The sequence below is a fragment of the Prunus mume genome, linkage group LG2 (assembly GCF_029339155.1).
Source record: "Prunus mume cultivar Tortuosa linkage group LG2, ASM2933915v1, whole genome shotgun sequence".
In the NCBI taxonomy this organism is placed as follows: Eukaryota; Viridiplantae; Streptophyta; class Magnoliopsida; order Rosales; family Rosaceae; genus Prunus; species Prunus mume.
Genome location: NC_142699.1, coordinates 12,184,935 through 12,199,686, shown reverse-complemented (window position 1 = coordinate 12,199,686; position 14,752 = coordinate 12,184,935). Strand labels below are relative to the sequence as shown.

Here is a 14,752-nt window from a genome sequence, read left to right as displayed (position 1 = left end):
TTGATCAAATCCATGCAAATGGGAAACTTGTAGATGATGGGATTCATAATTATCTGGTTCAGTTATTATCAGGCAACGAGCAATCCACTCAAGCTGCTGCTGCAGTGAGCTATGACAATTTTGATAACTTTCTAAAACAATCTGCCTTGGACTTAGCAGAGCAACGAAATGAATTGGAGACAAACAATTTTTCTCTTCCCTCTGATACTGTTGATGAGGGATTTGTAATTGTTTCTGGTGGAACTAGTGAAATGACCCAGATCGGTGCTAAAAGTTCAGATCCTGTTCTTGTTAGTCCCCTAGGAATGGATTCAGAAGCTTTTCATGAGGATAAAAGCCATGAACTTTCCTTATCTAAACCAATAGAAACAGCCAATAGTGGCCTGTGTACTAGTTGCGATAGTCACTATGAGAGGTACCCAGCACTGGGAGAAGTTGCAGAGTGGGAAATTTTATGGGAGGATCTTCAGATTGGTGAGCGCATTGGCATTGGTAAGCACCCATCTGTTGCTTAAATTTGGTATATGTTTTAGAAACAGGCTCACAATATTTCCTCTCTGGTAGGTTCATATGGTGAGGTATATCATGCAGATTGGAATGGCACTGTAAGTGTTCTTTCCAACACTAATAGTCATTTGTCGTATTCCTTTTCCTTGGCTATACATACAAAGTTACTTAGCATGTAATATTTTGTTGATCCTTTGATTTAAAGAAATGCTAATATTTGCAACAATTTGATAAATGCTTTTAAACTCTCTTTAGATACTTTAAAATTTATATCAGCATATTGGTTGCATTTTTCTTATTGGTTTTCTTGTTGAAGTAGAAGTGCCAGTTGTTGACATGGTTTGGAATTTCTTTGATATCCTCAAAATTTCTCTCCTTGACAAGCACTAATAGTAGATAAAACATTTCCCAATTTTTTTAATCATATTTCACTCAAAGTTTCTCTCAACATCAATATTTTGTCAATATTTTGTTGATAGTTTCTGTACTTTCAACGATGATACTTTCGTTAACATCAATATTTGATATGCTGTTTTTTATTGGCATATGTTGGTTTTTGATGATGGCATGAGGCTTCTTGTGGTAATTCTGACTGCTATCATTACAAATTGTTTATCGGTCTGTGTTGACTTTTTGCATGACAGGAAGTAGCTGTGAAAAAATTTTTGGATCAAGATTTTTCTGGTGATGCTTTAGTTCAGTTTAAATGTGAAGTAAGCATCAAGACTTGAGTTTGTATATCATATTTGTCGATTATATATAAGCATAAAATTCAAATTCATTGGTTTTGTATTAATTATAGTTGATTTTTGGTGTTTGTTCATGCAGGTAGAAATTATGTTAAGACTTAGACATCCCAATGTTGTCCTTTTCATGGGGGCAGTTACTCGCCCTCCCCATTTCTCTATCCTGACAGAGTATCTTCCCAGGTTGATTTCCTTATTACTTGTCCTTTATCAGATTTGTTATATTTCTGAAATTGAATGACCATATGTAATTTAAATCATATAAAGTAATAAAGTAGAAGGAAAAAAAAAACTGATGTGTATGCATGCGGTCCAAGATAACTAGGAAAGCCTGTAACTAGGCAAAAATAGGTCTATCAAGCAAAAAATTCCTTTACGGGGGCAGGAACATCATCCAACCAACTAGACATCCACAACCATGTTTCCTTGACATTGAGTCATTAGTTATCTGTTTAATCTTATTCTCTTGTTTTGTTCCTTAATCATTCACTTGATACACAGGGGGAGTTTATATAGATTGCTGCATCGTCCCAATTCTCAACTTGATGAAAAGAGGCGAATGCGAATGGCTTTTGATGTGGTAAAACATATTTTTTTTCTCATTTCTTTGTAGTTTTTCCTTTCTGGTTTCTTTTTGATTTCTTAATCAGTGCTCCCTTAATTTATGCAGGCCAAAGGAATGAATTACCTGCATACTAGCCATCCTACTGTTGTGCATCGAGACCTGAAGTCTCCAAATCTCCTTGTTGATAAGAATTGGAATGTGAAGGTCAACTCAAAACCACCACTTGCGTTTTAAGTTCTTCCCTGATAATGCTTTTTTTATCATTTATATTTTTTCCTCTTTCAATCTAGATAGATTGATATTAATATCTCTATTGGTGAGAGAAAAATTGATTATTCTTTCTCAAACATCTTGTTTATATTGTGGTGCAGGTTTGTGACTTTGGGTTGTCACGTACAAAGCACCATACTTTTCTGTCTTCGAAGTCTACTGCTGGGACGGTAATATTTGTTCAATGTGAATCTTGAAAACAAAGTTGAATACCCTATCATATGATCAATATCTCATAAAAAGGATTTTTTACAAGAATAGAAACTTAAGTACCCTTTTGTTTTATGTACTCATTGCATACTATTGGAGTGCAGCCCGAGTGGATGGCACCGGAAGTTTTAAGGAATGAACCAGCTAATGAGAAGTAGGTTGCCGGAAGGTGGATGCATTTTGGGAATTTTACATTCTGGAGGTTACCATTACAATAAGCTTTGCTTGTTGCTTGCTTGCAGGTGTGATGTGTACAGTTTTGGTGTCATCTTATGGGAACTGGCTACTTGCTGCGTCCCATGGAAAGGATTGAATCCAATGCAGGTTGTAGGAGCGGTTGGATTCCAAAATAGGCGTCTTGAAATTCCAGAGGACATGGATCCAGTGGTTGCTGAGATAATACGTGATTGTTGGCAAAGGTAAGTTCTACACTCTTTAGGCAAAAATAGGGAGTCTGTAGAGAGCCAAGTTTCTTAGAAATTGAACCTGAACAGCTTGACTTATACCATAATTGAGCTTGGCTAATCCAGATTTGCTCCATTTGCAGAGAGCCAAATCTACGGCCTTCGTTCTCGCAACTCATGGTCCGTCTCCGACGTCTTCAACGCCTTATTGGAAGAACAAACTCTACAAATCAAACGACTGAATAACCCCAAAAAAGAAAAACTTTACCGTGTTAATAATTGAAGTTGAAGTTGTTCCTTGTCTCGAAGAGCGAGGGCAGCATATAAGTTTTTGTCTTCAATGCAAGAAGGAAAAAGAGAATGCTGGATTTGGAAGTGTTGGCTCAGTCAAAGTGGGGGCTCAGCACAACCTATACGGAACAGAAGAGTGGAAAACCCTCCTAAATTATTAGACTGCATAAGAAGGGCAGTGGAGGTCCCATTGAAGACCAGTCTCTCTAGTAGTAGTAATAGTAGGTTGTATCAAATCTGCATGTAAGAAAAAAAAAAATTGTAGAAAAAAGAAGAAAAAACTGAAAAAGAAAGGAAGAAAGAAACTAATAATTCTTAATTCTGCTACTGTGGAGATCTCATTTGGGAATTGTAAACATCTGATCTCTGCATATGTTATTGTGAAACGAGTAAATACATTTGGAGGAAGAAAGAAGAAAGCGGAAGAATTTATGTGCAATCCGGAACTAACATTATTTGTCATTGTACGCCCTTTAAATAAACTTCAATTTAAATCAAAATAATAACCCCAATATTTCTATAAAAAAATTAAATAATAAAAATATCTCTGAATTGGATTGAGAGAGAGAGCAAGAGGCCAATAACCGCTCAGAGTTTCAGAGCAGAGAGATCATCGCACAGTGCCGCCATGGCCTCTGCTGTTCTGTACACATCACCAAAACCACCTCCACTGACTCTCCTCTTTCCCTCCGCACCAATCATTTCAACTCCAAGCTTCAGGTATCACCGCCGCCACTGGAGTAGAATTCCCAAAATACCCTTGTCGTCCTCGTTCAGAAACGGAAGCAACAGCCCGGCGGAAACAGGGTGCCCTGTGCCGCCGGAGCAGCAGCCTATAAACGAGTACCAGAATCTGTCGACCTCCTTTCCCTTCTCCTGGGCCTCCGGCGACCTTATAGAGTACTGCTCTCGACTGATTGCAACTGGGTCTTCTTTTGCTCTGCTTGTTGGCCTCCCGGTTGCCTCGGTCGGTGCCTTGGGCGCCCAATCGGAGCCTTTGAAGCAGTCTCTGTACGTAGTTTCAAGTGGGTTTCTTGTGGTCACTCTTGCCGTCGTGAGGATGTACCTGGGTTGGGCTTATGTGGGCAATCGCTTGCTTAGCGCCACTGTTGAATGTAATTGCTCTGTTTCTCTCTGTGTTTCAACTGTGTTCTTGATTTTGAATCATTGAGTTGCTGATGGGGTTTTCTGCTCTTCTTCTTTCTGGTTACAGATGAAGAGACTGGATGGTACGATGGCCAGGTAAATAGATTTTTTTAAGCCTGCCTTTGTAGAATCAGAAATGCAATTTCTTTTAAAAGTTGGAAGTTTGGCTTTTCAAAGTTAAGGCCTGCATGAGATTTCCTTGGCAGATGTGGGTGAAGACTGCCGAAGTTTTGGCTCGTGACCGGCTACTTGGTTCATTTTCTGTGAGTGATTGACATTACACAGATAGATTGATTTCTTTATTTTTTTTCCAGAAAATGAAAATCAGAGCTTGTTGCTGACAAAACATCCTTTTTTTGGAGAAGAAAATGACTGGATGGTTGTTTTGCCTTGATTTTGTTCAACAGGTTAAGCCTGTGCTGGGCAGATTGAAGGTCACACTGGTATGCCTTGCGGCAGCCATACTTTCATGCGTTGTGCTCCTCATTTCCATTGATGGAGGAGGCCAAACTGAAGAAGCTGGCAATAGGGTTATACATGGAGTTTACAGTGACGAATCTGCAAGATCATTCGAGCCTGACGCCTTCTGTGGCGAAGCTGGCCTTCCCTAATTCTTAGCCATTCAACAACTGCAACGCGATATGTATATGCTCTGTCCATAGTTAGTGATAAACAAGTCAAAAGGTATAGGACGAGAATTTGTATGTGTTTTGCCTCTCTCTCTTGATGATTTGTATTTAAATTAGCGTAGCTTTTATATGTAATATAATTAGAATTATCCTTCAAATAAATATATTTCCTTGTTAGGCAAACTGCTACTTGTAAACATGCCCTCAATTCTTGGGGAAACGAAAACCAACTTTTACACTAGTATGCATAATGGCTTATTCCGCACCCAAGCTTAAAGTTCAACTTTTGAGAACTTGGTCCCAAAAAGAAGCTTCTCACAAGAATGGAGTTGGGTAACCTAAATTACCAAGTATTCTCATTTCTAGCGTCGGTGCCACCCAAATGGTTGGAAATCTACCATCCCCACCAATCGAGGAGGCCCTACCTCAAGGCTGGCTGGTGGTTGGTATTGTCCTCCCAAAAGTTCATCAAAATAAGATGACATTGAGTTTGACTATCACCATCGTGAAGATTGTTGCCCCTCAACATTTGATATCAACCTGTACGACAATGAAAGATATTCGAAAATCCATGTAACAGTAAATTTAAAAGTTACTCTTTCGCTATAAAATTCTGTGATGCTTTAAAGAAACATGCGTCGTCTATGAAATTTGAACTCGTAGTCTCCTCTAGCAAAGTGAACACCTAGCACCGGTGGCCCAAGTGGTCACGGGACATTTGATGTGGTCGCTTACATTTTATGATGAGAAGTTACATACAGACAACGTAACTACTTTGGCGGGTAAGTTTATGAAGTAAGTTACAAACCCAACAACAAACGAAGCCAACCGTTTTCTAAGGACGGAAAGAGAGAATAAAAAAGATTAGAAAAAGATGGCGAAGGAGGCAAAGACAATTAAGTGAGGAAGGCGGTGGGCCCACTGAGGGGCTGAATCTCAGAGAGGTTCATGCACCTTTGCCCTGTTTTCGCCTTCTCCTTCATCGTTTCCAAAATGAGAAAAAGAAAGTCTTAAACAAAAAATTAAAAAATTAAAAGATATTAAAATTTTGATCGGTTTTCATTTTTTCAGCCAAAATATAATCAACCAGTTATTGTGTCTCGGCAACAATGAAGAATAACAAGACCAATAAGAATAGCTCCTCTTCGTCTTCTTCTTCTTATTATTATTCTTGTTCTCTCTCTTTCTCCTTCTCTTCAACTTCTTCCTGTTCCTTGTCACCGAATTTTACCTTACTGAGGCGGTCTCATATTTTCCACAGCTATCACCATCCTCTGCAGGTCAGTAGCGTAAGATCTTTGCTCAAAGCTCTAATCTTTGCTGACCCAAATGCATTATGTGTGGTTTGGATCTTGTTTTCTTTCAATGTATCAACGAATTTTATGGAAAGCCCATTTGGGTATTGTCTGCTAGCGAGATAATCTTTGGAAAGTCTTAAAGATTGGAATTTTAAGCCACCCATTTCCTCAAAGTAAACATAATTGATGTGATTCAGTGTTTCTCAGCTTAAAGTTGCATTGCTGGAAGCCGATGTTTCCTTTTCTGAGCTAAATTTTAAGACTTGGGTATTTTCGGCCTGCAATGTATTTTTCAGGAAGTACAAAATCAAACCATTAAAGCGAACAGTAATCTTTCATTTTTTAGTTTATGTATCATAGACTAACTAATCTTTCTGATTCTTTTTAAAGAAGGCTTTGCATTGTGTTTATGGCAGATTGAACTGATTTGCTTATTGTATTGGGAGACAAAATTAGAATGTCTGAAGGTGTAGTTTGACATTGGGATGCTTCTCCATAAAATTTTAAACAGAGCATATGCAGCGCATTAGATTTCCTGTAATGGAGGTAAAAGAAGCTTATGACGTTGAGCATATGAGGTCTACACAGAGTATCCAGCATGAGCTGTGGCCTCTTGATGAAATTGATCCAAAGAAGGCAAAATTTCCCTGTTGTTTGGTTTGGACTCCTCTCCCAATAGTCTCTTGGTTGGCACCATTCATTGGACATGTTGGCATTTGCAGGGAGGATGGAGCTATTTTAGATTTCGCAGGTTCCAATTTTGTGAATGCCGATAATTTCGCATTTGGTGCTGTAGCCAGATATCTACAGCTTGATAGAACACAGGTACTGTGTCATGTTGTTCTCACATTCGCCATATTGTGTAATAATTTTGTGCTCCCTCCCCCTTCCTCCCGGCTCTCTAAACACAAACTCCTAAGGGTATTCATTAGTTTGATCTAAAATTGTTCGTGAAAGGCATTTAAATGCATCTTAAAAGTACTCGCTTAGATGAACAGCAATTAGAACTGTAGCCAAATCAAGCATTTGTCTATTTGCTTGTTACTTTGGAAGAAAGAACTAGAATTGACTTCTTAACCTGTTGATCCTTTGACAATTTTGTAATGGAATCTGAAATGTCAAAACAGTGTTGTTTTGCCGCAAATCTGGGTGGCCACACTTGCAAGAGTGGCTACAAGCATGCAGAGTTTGGGACGGCAATCACATGGGATGATGCCCTGCAGTCAAGTTCACGGTACTTCGAACACAAAACCTACAACCTTTTCACTTGCAACTGCCATTCTTTCGTAGCCAACTGTCTGAATCGGCTATTCTATGGTGGATCAATGAGTTGGAACATGATCAATGTGGCAGGCTTAGTACTGCTCAAGGGGCAATGGGTTGACGCCATGTCCGTCTTGAGGTCGTTCCTCCCTTTTCTATTGGTGCTCTCTCTAGGTGTTTTCATGGTTGGATGGCCTTTCTTGGTTGCGCTTCTCTCTTTCTCTCTCCTCCTCGTGGTGTGGTTTCTACTGGCAAATTATTGTTTCAAGACCTTGTTAGAGTGCTAGTTCCTGTTTTCACACTAACAGCTTGGAGGAGTAAACAGATGTTATGTAGTAAAGTTCCTCTGTATGACTCTGTGGTTCCTGATACAATTTTGCTATAGGTTTTTCTGTGAATATTGTTTCTGATTTCAAGCTGAGTCAACTTATTTAACTATAGTTGATTGATTTGGAAAGCTTATTGACTTTGTACCCTCTCTAACATGCTCGATTTATGATTCAGAATGAGACAGGGACCCTGTTGCAGCTACAGCAAATTGTAAAATGGGTAAATCTTCAATGCCCATATGGCATGGTCTTGTTTCTCATTTTGGGGAGTTTTTAGGTTCTTTCTATTGAATTTAGGTTATGGAAAACGATGTATTGCAAGTGGTCTTCATCTATTGTAATGGAAGATTAACTTGAGTGTTCATAACTGGCCTATTCGGCAGATGGAATTCTCTAATTTCCAGAGTTATCATTAAATATCAAAACGAACAAAATTTTCTATCCCCAATTTGCAGTGGGGAATGCCCAACACGGGCGGTGTTTGAGGTCACATACAGATTAATCTTATTACATGTAGGGTCCGGTAAGGCAAGTTAAAGTTGAGAAATGCTTAGGAAAACATTTTAGATAAGCAACGGGATGCTCTGCCCCTCAGGTTTAGCTTCCTTGCTTACAGAGTCTTGTATAAACTTGCCTTCTCAAGCTCCATATTTCGGGGCCTTCCAAAGCTTGAAGGCCACTTCGTGCAGAAACCTATCTGCTGGTATCACAAGATTTCCACCGTACTGCATAGAAAGGAACAAATTTCATAATTCATTTGTAAACATGCAATCAGCCATTCTAGTGAAAGTATCATAGTTAAGTGAAATTGAAAATCTTTTAACTCAACATGAGACTTATGACCAGATAATGTATCAGCTCCTAGCTAGGCTAGTACAGTAGAGAAGATCAACTCAGGAGTCAGTTATATCAGTAAATCTCTTAACAATTTCCAGCATGTGCCATGCAGTAAACTCAATATCTGATAATCTCAAATTGTACCTCTTTGAAATCCTTAAATGAGAATGTCTCAGCCATATCCTTGCGAGTTACTGCATATTGCCACTGAGCAATTAACATTGGGCAATGGTGCCTGTTCACAAAGGATAGCTGGAGTTACTAAAGGTATTTCAAGTGTGCAAGAAACCACCAAGTTTTTACTCACCTAACATCCTTTCGTGGTTGAGATCCTTTCATGGTGTAACTTTGACGAGGAACAAGCTTTGAAAGATCAGATTTTTCATCATCTTTTCTAAATGAGACTGACAAGTTGGGATCATCCTCTTCTGAGACCTTCCCATAGCTCGTCACAACAGACAAGTGCAAACGGGCACCAATTTCAGATCCAGGTTGGGCTATTTGCGTTATAGCACCAACCAAAGCATTGAGATATCCCATATCATCAGTAGCCTTGTCTTTTTCAACATTCACCTCACCAGCCCCAACATGCACAAAAACTAAATCGTACTGGCTCGTCTCCACTGTCTTCCCTACTTGAAACCCAAGCAACTTAAGTAACTCAGATGCCCCAAAATCAACTGGCGGTTCAGCACCGGCTGGACTGTTTTTATAAAGAGCATCGATCTGGAACACGCTGAAACCAAGTTTGGTACCAAAAGATTTCAAACTTGCATTGTTTGTAAATATCGCAGCTTTCATCCCCATGAACCTGAAGCATTATGAAAAATGTCACTTAGTTGGCATTGGGTTGTTAAAAGTTCAAAACTTTTTTTTTGAACATTTCCAATTACAACAGACTGAGTGAAACCCAAAAGTTATATTACCTTTCTGATATGGTAACCAAAGATGTGGATCTCACTGTATCATGGTAAGCTTCATATGCATCCAGCAGTAATGCAAACTCTCTAACTATTCTCTCATCCTCGCTTTCTGCAATCTAAATTCAAGTAAATCCCGGTGCTGGGAAGTTGGAAAGGAAAGGAGTAAAAGCACGCCAAAATGAACCCTCAGAAGAGAGAGAGAGAGAGAGAGAGAAGCAGGCGACCGCTCAGAGGAGAGAGAGGCCGTGCGAGGTTTTCTCTTAAGTCAGAAAAAAAAAAAAAAAGACCCGACCTGCCCAGGCCGCCTAGGCGGGCGTCTAGAGTGAAATCGCCCGCCTAGCGCCTAGGCCGATTTTTCGAAGACCCAAATACCAAAAAGAAGTAGATTTGAATTGCATTTCAGGTCGCATATGACAAATCAACAAACTTGATCGAACCCTAGAGTTCACTTGAGAAGAAAACAAGCCTCATGTTATTAATAATTAAATTATCTATTAAAAGAGAATAATTTTCAGAGAGAGCAAGAGACATTGAAAGAGTTAAAACCTGAGGGAGGGGCAATGGGGAGGCTCAAGAAGCCACAGGAAGCTTTAGAAGCGAGAGAGTGGAGATGGATGTGTGATGGGTCGACGAAACGGACCAACCCATCTCCGTACAAAACCACAGCTCGGCTTGGCTTGTCCGCCATTGCTGTATCTCTAATCACTGATCGAGGTTTACAACCAGCTGTGAGAGGAGGAAGACGAGGACTGATTTTGGGAAGGCGTGGGGTATGAATGAATTGATATGGGGAATATTGTGCACGTGGCGGGGTTTGGAGGAGATAACAGCAAAAGCTAGATGCCTCTGAAGGCGAGATAATGACAGGGAGAAAGCGGTAATTTTAGATTTTTATTTTCGAGAAATGGTAAATTAAGAACTCAGAAGCTCACTTTTATTCGTGCACACACAACTTCAAGTGTTCGAATCCAGTCTTTTCCAATATCGATTTTTTACATTGAAATAGCAGTGTATGATTGTATCGACACAGACACGGTAGAATACATGTTGCATGGAATTTCTTCTCCTCTTCGCCAGTGGAGTCCCTTCTCCATGCTGCTTGTTTCTCAGTTTGACTGCTCTGCCTCAGTAAAGGATCGAATGGATCAGAAACAAGAAGAATGCTGGGACTTGGAGGTATGCAAGTGTGCATTTTAGCCTTGCCCTTCTACCTTTTCCATGCTCTGCTATTCGATTCTTGCTTGAGATGAGAGTAGAATCTTCTTAATCTGTCTTTAATTCTTTGTTGTGTTACAACTACCTTACCTGTGACAAAGCTACTAGTTTATTCACAATTAAAATTTGTTGTTAAAAAATTGTAAATAAATTACTGTAGGATGTAATTAACTTAAATTTGTAATGGCATACATCTTTGTGATATTTGTGATATTATGTTTAAATTTGCAGGGGCAAATAATGCCAAGAAACCTAGCCCTGCTTGGGAATCTTAAGCAACTTGCTCCCAAGTTAGGATTTCTTCCCTATTTCTCTCCCTGATGCTTCCACTGTCCCCAGTGCAGAGTGGGGGCCCAAGGCCCTAAAAGAATATTTATTTGTTTCAGCTTTTCATACTGTATTGTGAAATGAAGGTTCTTGAATATGAAGTTATTCGCTTTGAAAATTCTTAGACAACGATGTTGCAGTCAGCCTATTAATTAGTTTTGTCACTGAAGCAGCTCATATGACTCGTGACCAAGTCTCCTGCTTTAGAGAAGGACAGTTCGGTTGACAGTTCCGAGAGGAAAAGATGTAGGTACGAAGAAACTCTGGCATTGACTCACTGAAGCCACCATTATTCTCCTTTTACTTGTGTGATTACGATAATAATCCAGTTTGCTACAATTCAGAAAAATACTGGTTTATTTTCTTATATTCAAAGAATCATGAAAACTTGTTCTCCTAGGAATGGCGAGAGGAAACTACTCTTTCCTATTCCCTCTTCAACAGTCAGCAGTTTGAGAAAGTTCCTTCCTCTTTCGTCCCGTTTACCATTGGGGAACCAAGTATTCTGCCATTCAAAATCCTGCTACTATTCACCATTTATAAACAAGTATCTTCTCATGCCTTGAGCTGCAAACCTTCCAAGACCAAGATAACATGATCAAGTGTCCTCCCTACCCTGTTTTTCTTCTATTACTATTCTTTAGGATATTCTTGGCCATGGCACAAAACACAACCATCCCAATCAATGTGGGGGTGGTTCTTGACTTAGATTCCCGGTTAGGGAAAATAGGGTTGAGCTGCATCAACAAGGCCCTCTCTGACTTCTATGCCTCTCATTCTAACTACAATACTAGACTGGTCCTGCACACAAGGGACTCCACGAGAGATGTTGTTGTTGCAGCTGATGCAGGTTCCCTCTCTATTGATCTTCTCTTTTTAATGTTTTGCTTTTTGTTTCACCCAAATATTTTTGAACCATCAATTTCTTTTTTATTATTTATTAGCATGTTAAAGGTATCATATCTTGTTGAAGTACTTGCTGGGGAAAAGCGGCTTAGATTAGAGTCATGCTTGTAATACGTCATTGGATTCGTAATGAATCATTAATTGATACACAAAGAATTAAAATATCATCAGTGTGTAACTTAACTTAAAACTCTCACCTTTGAAACAGCGCTAGACTTAATAAAGAATGTTGAAGTGCAAGCCATCATAGGGCTAAAATCATCAAAGCAAGCCAACTTTGTAATTGATGTTGGAGATAAAGCTCAGGTGCCCATAATGTCATTTTCAGCAACAAGCCCTTCTCTTCGGGGTTCATATTTTTTCCGAATTGCACAGAATGACTCATCTCAGGTTAGAGCCATAAGTACCATCATCCAAGCCTTTGGTTGGAGTGAGGCAGTGCCCATCAGCGTGGACAATGAGTTTGGGGAGGGAGTGATACCTTACCTGACTACTGCTTTGCAAGAAGTAGGTGCCCGTATCCCTTATTGGAGTGTCATTCCTTCAAAGGCCACCGATGGCCAAATTGTTGCAGAGCTTTACAGGTTGATGTCAATGCAAACCAGGGTCTTCATAGTGCACATGTTGCCTTCTCTAGGCTCTCGGTTTTTTGCCAAGGCAAAAGACATTGGCATGATGGAGGAAGGTAATGTTTGGATAACGACGAATGGGATGGCTAACTCTTTTAGTACCTCCAGCTCTTCTGTCGACATAGATAACATGCAAGGGGTGTTAGGTTTAAAGACTTATGTTCCAAACACAAAAGAGCTTGAAAATTTTAGAGCTAGATGGCAAACAAAATTCCAACAAGACAATCCAACTATCCTTAACGTTAAATTGGATGTTTTTGGACTTTGGGCTTATGATGCCGCTTGGGCATTACCCTGGCAGTTGAGAAGGTTGGGGGTACAAACTTCAGCTTCCGAAAGATGAACAGTTCTCATAATTCCACTGATCTGGGAAGCTTAGAGGTCTCTCAAGGCGGTCCTGAACTTGTCCGAGAGCTATCAAGTACAAGATTCAGAGGCCTTTCAGGAGATTTCAGCCTTATTAATGGGCAACTACAATCATCAACTTTTCAGGTAGTTAATGTGAACGATAATGGGGAAAGAGGAATTGGATATTGGACACCCCAAAATGGACTTGTGAGGAACATAATTTCAACTAGAAACACAAACAGATACTCTACTTCTAATGCCAGTCTTGGACCTATTATATGGCCTGGAGACACCACCTTGGCTCCAAGGGGCTGGCAGATTCGCCCGAATGGGACCATAAAAGTTCTGGTCCCGGTGAAGGTAGGGTTTGAAGAATTTGTAACTGTGAGACATGATTTTAGCACAAACACAACCAAGGTCACTGGATTCTGCATAGAAGTCTTTGACGCAGTAATAAAAGCATTACCATATCCTGTTCCTTATGAGTTTTATCCCTTTGCAAAACCTAATGGGAAGATTGCTGGCAGGTACAATGATTTGGTCAATCAAGTGTTTCTTGGGGTATAACTTTTTTCTTGCTGATTTCATATTTTATTCTTAGCAAAATTATCCAATGTCTTTACTCAAACATTGGCATTTTCACTTGACAGAACTACGATGCTGCAGTTGGAGACATAACTATTAGAGCAAACAGATCCTTGTATGTTGACTTCTCATTGCCATTCACAGAATCTGGAATATCAATGGTGGTGCCTATCAAAGGCAAACATGACGCTAAAAGCACATGGGTGTTCTTGAAGCCTTTGACATGGGATCTTTGGGTTACAAGCGGCTGTTTTTTCATATTCATTGGTTTTGTGGTCTGGTTTCTTGAACATCCGATAAACGAAGACTTTCGTGGGTCGCCACATCACCAAATTGGCACAAGCTTTTGGTTCGCCTTCTCAACCATGGTTTTTGCACACCGTAAGCTCCCTTCATGTTAAACTATTTTCTAGTCTTTAGTGGTGATTAATGCTTTGTAGAACCACTTGTCCAACTAACCAAAACTACTCAAAACCCAATTGGAAAAATGAGCTTTGACCGTTTACATATTCTATGACTCATGGCCGTCCATTTCTGTTTTCTTTTGAGTTTTTCTAACAGGGGAACGAGTAGTGAGCAACTTGGGTAGGTTTGTAGTGATCATATGGTGCTTTGTTGTCCTGGTACTGACTCAAAGCTACACTGCCAGTTTATCATCAATCTTAACAATTCAACAGCTCCAACCAATAGTTACTGATGTGAATCTTCTCTTGAAGAATGGGGACAATGTTGGCTACCAAGCAGGTTCTTTTATTTATGAGATTTTGAGCCAGCTAGGATTTCAGGATGATAAACTTAGAACTTATAGGTCCGCAGAAGAATTGGATGAACTTCTTCGAAACGGGAATGAAAATGGAGGTATTTCTGCAGCGTTTGATGAAACCCCCTACATGAAACTTTTTCTTGCAACCTATTGCTCAAAATATACCCTTGTTGAGCCAACATTCAAAGCCGATGGTTTTGCCTTTGTAAGTTGATCACTTGCTGTTTTTCTCTTTCTCTATCAGAGCCTCTCTGGCTTTCTCTCGTTTAATACATGTTTTCTGATGTGGGATTTTTTTTCTTCTTCTCTTTTTGACCTGCAGGTCTTCCAAAAAGGTTCACTTCTGACACTAGATGTTTCAACGGCAATCACTCAAGTGCACGAGGGATATAAAATGAAGGCCATCGAGGCCAAGTGGTTCAAGAAAAAAGCAAGCTGTTCAAACCCCAACACCGCTGGCTCTTACGACACTCTTAGCCTTGATAGCTTTTGGGGCCTCTTCATTGTTGCCGGTGTTGCTTCATCACTATCTCTCCTCATATATGTAGCTATGTTCCTCTA

At 39.8% G+C, this 14,752-nt stretch overlaps 5 protein-coding genes across 9 annotated transcripts; 4 read left to right on the top strand and 1 right to left on the bottom strand.

The window, feature by feature from the left end:
* The first annotated feature begins 6 nt into the window (after positions 1-6).
* On the top strand, positions 7-3,349 carry LOC148919644 (serine/threonine-protein kinase EDR1-like). Its single transcript, XM_089046237.1, has 10 exons — positions 7-492; positions 565-605; positions 1,152-1,220; positions 1,336-1,436; positions 1,755-1,833; positions 1,924-2,022; positions 2,190-2,258; positions 2,403-2,452; positions 2,541-2,717; positions 2,846-3,349. Exons 1-10 carry the CDS (start codon positions 252-254, stop codon positions 2,946-2,948), a joined length of 1,029 nt encoding a protein of 342 aa, XP_088902363.1. The 5' UTR covers positions 7-251; the 3' UTR covers positions 2,949-3,349.
* Positions 3,350-3,470: 121 nt separating this feature from the next.
* LOC148919643 (uncharacterized protein ycf36-like) lies at positions 3,471-4,951 on the top strand. Its single transcript, XM_089046239.1, has 4 exons — positions 3,471-4,108; positions 4,207-4,235; positions 4,346-4,402; positions 4,547-4,951. The coding sequence occupies exons 1-4, from the start codon at positions 3,622-3,624 to the stop codon at positions 4,748-4,750; spliced, it is 777 nt and encodes a 258-aa protein (XP_088902365.1). The 5' UTR covers positions 3,471-3,621; the 3' UTR covers positions 4,751-4,951.
* A 722-nt stretch (positions 4,952-5,673) lies between these two features.
* Positions 5,674-7,791, top strand: LOC148919642 (protein REVERSION-TO-ETHYLENE SENSITIVITY1-like). Of its 4 annotated transcripts, none has more exons than XM_089046244.1 (3): positions 5,674-6,048; positions 6,578-6,891; positions 7,194-7,791. In XM_089046244.1, exons 2-3 carry the CDS (start codon positions 6,583-6,585, stop codon positions 7,614-7,616), a joined length of 732 nt encoding a protein of 243 aa, XP_088902370.1. In that variant the 5' UTR covers positions 5,674-6,048; positions 6,578-6,582; the 3' UTR covers positions 7,617-7,791. The 4 variants fall into 4 exon arrangements, with proteins under 4 accessions (XP_088902370.1, XP_088902369.1, XP_088902367.1 ...); XM_089046243.1 differs by having other exon boundaries at positions 5,676-6,057; positions 6,483-6,891; XM_089046241.1 differs by having other exon boundaries at positions 5,677-6,048; positions 6,483-6,891.
* A 256-nt stretch (positions 7,792-8,047) lies between these two features.
* LOC103320550 (uncharacterized) lies at positions 8,048-10,197 on the bottom strand. 2 transcript variants are annotated; one of them, XM_008222246.3, is made up of 5 exons: positions 9,965-10,192; positions 9,422-9,527; positions 8,803-9,306; positions 8,640-8,730; positions 8,048-8,383 (listed from the first exon to the last, which is right to left on the bottom strand). In XM_008222246.3, the coding sequence occupies exons 1-5, from the start codon at positions 10,104-10,106 to the stop codon at positions 8,297-8,299; spliced, it is 930 nt and encodes a 309-aa protein (XP_008220468.2). In that variant the 5' UTR covers positions 10,107-10,192; the 3' UTR covers positions 8,048-8,296. The 2 variants fall into 2 exon arrangements, with proteins under 2 accessions (XP_008220468.2, XP_088902364.1); XM_089046238.1 differs by lacking the exon at positions 8,640-8,730 and having other exon boundaries at positions 9,965-10,197.
* Positions 10,198-10,351: 154 nt separating this feature from the next.
* On the top strand, positions 10,352-14,405 carry LOC148919641 (glutamate receptor 2.7-like). The gene is given in 5 exon segments (XM_089046235.1): positions 10,352-11,810; positions 12,075-12,785; positions 12,788-13,404; positions 13,494-13,809; positions 13,990-14,405. Coding segments are annotated over 5 exon segments (2,316 nt in total). The 5' UTR covers positions 10,352-11,554.
* The last annotated feature ends 347 nt before the right edge of the window (positions 14,406-14,752 follow it).